Source organism: Xiphophorus maculatus, chromosome 5 (assembly GCF_002775205.1).
Source record: "Xiphophorus maculatus strain JP 163 A chromosome 5, X_maculatus-5.0-male, whole genome shotgun sequence".
In the NCBI taxonomy this organism is placed as follows: Eukaryota; Metazoa; Chordata; class Actinopteri; order Cyprinodontiformes; family Poeciliidae; genus Xiphophorus; species Xiphophorus maculatus.
This window is the reverse complement of record NC_036447.1, coordinates 10,522,063-10,528,062: the sequence shown is the minus strand read 5'-3', so window position 1 is coordinate 10,528,062 and position 6,000 is coordinate 10,522,063. Positions and strand designations below refer to the sequence as shown.

Genomic DNA, 6,000 nt, shown 5'->3' with positions numbered 1-6,000 from the left:
AAGCGCAAAAAAAACAAAAAAAACAAAAAAACCCATCATCATAAGGCAAATCGGCCACTATAAAGTCAAAGAACTTTTAAATACAGTTTTCAGAAAAAAGAAAGGAAATACTGCTCAATTTTAAAGATTGAAAGTCAGAGTGTGACCAAAGCTTGCAAAAAGTGCTAAACAGCGTAAAAAGTAAGAGCTATTAACTTAGTCGTAGTCCAGTTGATAGGCAGACGGACAGAATGTCAGTAACTCATTCAAAATATAGTTCTGTATTCATTCACTAACAAGTTTACACCTACAAAACAGCTGGGTAATGAAGTATGGATTTCACCAGCCGGCTTTAAATAGAAACAAAGTTTTTAAAAGTGCACTTAACAAGAAAAGAAGATAATTTTCCTGTGTGCATAATTTGGGTCAGTGACATAAGAGGTGCAAGAATTAAGTTAATCAGCAGGCATTAGTAGATATAATACAAAAGATCCCTTCACAAAGAAATTAAAAAGAAAAAACAACAAAGTTTTTATACAGAGCAATTCAGTCAGAAACTGCTAGTTGTGTTTTGTGTGTGTTTGGGTCACAGACATCGCCACACAAACAAGAGCTGAGTCGCTGCCATTGGTAAACACAACTAAATACCTTTAAGGGGATACACAGATTAACAATATATGGATAAAGAGGAAAACAAAATAGAAAAAATTTATAGAAATTGATATTTCTAACAGAACTCTGATCAGTTGCGTTATGTGATCTCACAAGATGTGTCTGTGGATTTCTGTTTTTAGGAAGACAGATTTTTAACTTGATCAAATATTGTTTTACATCAATTAGGTACAGAGAAAAGAAATCATTTTTTATGTGGTAAGTTTTACCTGAAATATGTTTGACTGATTACACAGAAAACCCTGGCTAGTAACCTTCACAATATTCTCCTGTTGTGCATTTTTTACACATGAAAATGTAAAACCTACAATAAAAACTGCAGAGTACATCTGGCGAGTCGCTGTAAAGCTCACGTCTCCATAAGTTTCCAAAACTCTTCTGTGCCCCCCCCCATTAAAACAGTAATCATTCTCAGGGCCTCATCCAACCTCGGACCGGCCCTGGACAGAAGCTTCGCTAAAGAGGGAAAAACTTAATGTTGAAAGTTAGATTTGTGTGAAGGTAATGGAGGAGCGGGTATAAGGGACAGAGAGGGGGAGAGTCAGAGAGAAAGAGTGAGGGAGGGAGGGTGCAGAGAGAGGGAGAGAGAAAAAAAAACTTTCCTCTAAAGTTAGTGCGGAGCTTTCACTGTGAGCGAGGCGGGGTTATACAGCCTGGACTCAGCCACAGCGGCTTTGCAATGCGGCACCGCAGCGAACCTCCATCCAAGTTTGTGATCAACCTCTCCAGTTTTCATCTCTAGGCTCCACCATGTACTCCCCTTACTGCTTGACACAGGTATGAGAGAGAAAAGGGAAGAAAATCTGCCGTTCGTTGCGCTGCTCTCCGCTGCTGTTTTCCGGTGTTCTCTCTCTGGTTTGTTCCTACTGTATACTGTGCGGTTACAGTGTTGTGTTGTGTTGTGCTGCTGCTGCCTGTCATTTGCTGCGCATTAAGGAGCTTTTTACCCCCTCTCTCCTTCCTAACTCTGCTCTCTTTCTCCGAGTAATGTTTAACTTCCCTCTACGCCTCTCTCTCTCTCCTTCTCGGTTCTATCTCATGGCATTCCTCCAGCGGGCTTATACTTGCGCGTCTCATTGCGCATGGTTTGGAGAGAAAATGGCGCTTCTCCCAAATCTATTTTATATTAAACGGGGGGTCGGAGGGAAAAGGGGAAGAAGGAGGTGGTGTCCTGCAAACGCCTCTGGGATAAAACCGACTTTATTATATATCAAACTAATATTTTTCTTTGAGTTCTTCATCACATGTTTTATTTTGACTTTCTGACTTTGCGGCTTTTTTAGGGAGATCTCCGCCGTGATCATGCGATCGGCTGTATGGGGCCTTTTCGGGTCACCGTATAAGTGCACCAATCCCGGCCCCTGAAGCTTTAATATGTTCTGCCTAAAGGGACACTTAAAAAAAAAAGAAGAAAAAAGCAGCGGTTACTTTTCACGCATAAAAGCTTGCACGTGTGTGCGTGGCGACTCCACGCTGCGTCGTTATTATTCAGAGAAGCAACAGAGTCACTACAAGATTTAATTAATTATATGATTTCATCCATGTGCGTGATTTCACGATGAGGCTCCATAAAGGAGACTGAAGTGTTTTCTTTATTCTGAAGGTGCGACATTATTATCATCACACCAAATATTAATTTGCATAAGAAGTATTTTTAAAAAACACATATATTAAATATATTTACAATCCTGTGTTTATATAAAATGCTAGAGACGTAGGATTTTATTTTATTTTTTTACCTTTTGGCCTCATTTTCTGTTGGCACTCAGTAGCAGAGAGTGATCGGTCTACAATTATCTTTTTTATGACCTGAAAACCCTGTAATTTTCTTTCCATTTATGAGATTTCACTCAAACTGTTCATTTGAAACAATATAAAAAGGTCTAAGGTGAACAGCCCTATTATTTAGCTTCACACACACTTCTTCACTTGTAGCGTCTTTTCTTTCTTTTTTTTTTAAATGAATGCTTTTATTGGTACATTTTTCATTTTGTGTTTCTGTATGTGTTAGTAAGCGAAACACATAATAATAATTTTACAGTAATTTGTCTGTAAATTGAACCAGCTCTGGCTCATAACTTTGCAAACTCAAAGGTCAAGCTGCAGGTGACCTTTAGCATTTTCCTTGCATCGCCTTGAGTTCTGACCCGGGCACGTGGCTAAATACGCTCCTACATCTGTGTTTGTTTCATGCATTTTGGTTTCTTTTGTCTTGTGCAGTCACTGCAGAGTTAACGGAGGAGAAGTGCAGCAGCAGCGGGAGAGCCTGCAGCTTCAGGCCGCCCTTCAGGCGTTTCTCCCCTGGACTGCCGCTGGCTGGAGTTTCTTTGTCCAAATTGTCCAAATATGTATCATATTTAACTTTTTAGATTTTTTTTTTAGTAGTTTTATATTTAGCAGATTACCAGTAGTTTAACATAATTAACTTACAGCGTGGCTGTTGTTTTAAAAACCTCTTTGTCAGGAACTCCATCACTAATCATCTATTTTCTTTTATTATTTATTTATGTTTTCAAAAATCACTTGACTTGATTTTGACTTTACAAAACTAATCAGAGCTGATTACCTTAGAAAACCGATGCGTGGTAGATTTTTCTGTGATCCACGGAGGTCACGGGCCTCAGCGCTCCTCTCGCTTGCCGAGTCGCCCCGTCTTGCTTTGATCCTTAATGGTAGTTGTACCAAATCTATAGAGGAAATTTCTATCGGAACCTCACTCTCTCTCTCTCTCTCGCTCTCTCTCTCTCTCTCTCTCTCTCTCTCTCTCTCTCTCTCTCTCTCTCTCTCTCTCTCTCTCTTTCACACACACATGCGCTATATTTTGCTGCGTTTGGCATTCACGGCCATTCCTTTTCCTTTAACAGAATAGTCCGTGGAAACCATGCAAGATTCCTTTCTCCGCGTGCGTGTTGTTTCAGGGCCCTCTGAGCTGCAGAGATGGCCAGAAACACGAGCTCTTTTCACAAATTATCATCCCTACTGATTCTCTTTCTAGAATAAACTCTGATGCCATCATCAGACTGTCTTTTCTCTCTCGCCTTGACTGATCTTGACCCCTGTGTGCGTGTCAAATAGATATTTTCATGATCAATACACAGAGTTCATTTGATGAGCTCCGTAAAACAACTCCTGCGGCCCTATTGCATATTTAGTGCAGATAATTTTCCGAGCCCGCTGGTATGAGGCAGAGGTCCGCATCGAGTTTCCTCTTTCTTTCTTTTTCCATTAATTAAAATTAATTGGCAGCAGATCCTCTCACGCGAGCGCAGCGCACGGACGCGCGTGTTGCCATATGCGCGCGGTCCATATTGATCTGCTGCGGGTCTGCTGCTGGACATCAAGTACAGATATATTTTCACCAAAGCGTTTAGATGATATTGAGTTAAACAGTAGTCAGAAACATGAACTTCAGCTTCATCTCGCAGATGATGGATGGAGTCGTGCGCAACGACATCAAGTGAACTCGGAGATCGCAGTTGTCTAAATAATTCACAAATCAAATGAAAAAAAAAAAAACACTCAAATCTGATGCAAACAATCACGCATGTATTATTAATGCGGGTAAAAGCTTTGTTGGAATGGCCACGCAGGGTTGACGGACCCAGAGCAGCCAAAAGTCGCTCTCGCCAAACATCACCAGGAGGCTGGTTATGGCGTTGTTTCATATCTTTGCGACGGAAGTGCACTTGCATGAAGCTTTAATGCGTTAATTAAAACTTTTATGCGCTGCATTTTGAAATCAATTATTTCAGACTCCGGTTAAATCCCGTTTTATCCTGTTGAGATAAGCCCTTAATGCGGACTGGGGCGCGTTTTGGCGTGCGTCGCCAACTTCTGAAGGTCTGCTGCAAACTCGGTGATGTTTAGCAATGTGCAAGAGACTGCAGTTTGCACACAAAAGTTCCTATTTGCTCGCCGGATTCTCTCTGTAAACGTTTCATGTCCGATTATATTCCTCTCCTAAGTGTTTCAAATTTGGAGATCAAATGAGTGCTTGAAATTCTTTCTGTGCAATTTGGCAAAACTGTTGCAAGAACGAGCGTAAAAACTAGCCTATGCTGTAGTCATAGCAACAGAAAAACGTGTAAGTTGTGTAGACTATAATCGGTACAACTCGTTCTTTCAAATAGAAAATAATATATTTTTCCATATGTGTGACATTGTGCATGGATGTGCAAAAATCTAAAGTTGATTTGAATTATAATGTATAAATTCCCCCAAATCTACCTTAGTATCTTCTTCACAGATGTTATCTAGTCCTATTTTTTCTGTCAAACAATTGGGTACAGACAGCAGAAACCAAGCTCGTTAAAGAATTGCTTACTTCCATTGTTGTACTTCATAAAAATTCAAACTTTTTAAAGATTACAGACACACCTCTTTCTGTAAAATCCATCTAACTTACGTTTGATGTACTGAAAACCATGTCATAGTCAATTCTATTTTTTTTGCTGTTTTCACCATTTACTGGGGATAAAGCATAAGGGCATATGGCAAAAGAGTTATTTTAAGTGTATCCATTTGTATTGGTTTTTGGATGTTGTCTTTAATTATGGTTTTTAAATGAAATTTCCACAATATAGGTTAATATTTGTGTTCTCTTTAGTAATGCTAGCAATCAACATTATCCTGGTGCCTATTAAGATGTTATCAACTTATATACACATAAAGCAGTGTAAGATATTTCTCATTAATGGTTTTTTTTTAAACTATTATATTTTGTGAAATCCTGCTCTTTAAATCTTTTCTTCATTAGTTTCATAGAGAAACAAATACACCAATAGATAGTGTCACTCACTAAAGATCCCCACCCCCTCACCTCCTCGCTAACTCTGCTCAGGGTGTATTTTAGTTGATGACATGACAGTAGGTACAAAAAGCAAGCGGATCAACTTACACAATGCAACATTGTGGACGACGCTCTTTGCCAGATTCAGACGTAGATCCTGAAAAGTCTGCGAGTCAGACCTGCTGTCTGTCCTCTTTCCGAAGCATTTCCATGTGTTTTATTGTTGCCAAATCTTCCTGAAATCCATGGGGTGTTTGTACATATAGCTAAAATATTTTTGCTTGCAGCTGTACAGAATGTAAGTAAACACATCTGAAGGAGGAGGAAATAAAGAAGAAAAAAACTAAATGAACGACACCTTTGGTTTGTCACAAGATGTTTTAGAGGTGCTAGATTTCATCTGGATCAGTGATTTTGAACAAAAATAAACTTGCTACGTTGTTCTGTAGGTGACAAGCTTTGTCTAAATTGAGTTTGACTGAATTTGCAGAAAAAGGGTAGCTTTTTCTTTTCTTTTTTTTTAGATCTCTTAGTGTGCGATCTTTTGAGGCCTGGAGCTC

General features: G+C 39.4%; 1 protein-coding gene across 6 annotated transcripts in view; it reads left to right on the top strand.

Annotated features, from left to right (window-relative positions):
- The first annotated feature begins 1,257 nt into the window (after nucleotides 1-1,257).
- Nucleotides 1,258-6,000, top strand: part of LOC102223623 (nuclear factor 1 X-type) — a 108,453-nt gene continuing 103,710 nt past the window's right edge. For 2 of the 6 annotated variants that reach the window (XM_014476157.2, XM_014476155.2), the window contains exon 1: nucleotides 1,261-1,428. In XM_014476157.2, coding sequence (XP_014331643.1) covers nucleotides 1,402-1,428 — 27 coding nt within the window. In that variant the 5' untranslated portion in view covers nucleotides 1,261-1,401. Of the gene's footprint in view, nucleotides 1,429-6,000 lie in introns of all 6 variants that reach the window. The other 4 variants (XM_023333858.1, XM_023333855.1, XM_023333857.1 and 1 more) reach the window with 4 other exon arrangements.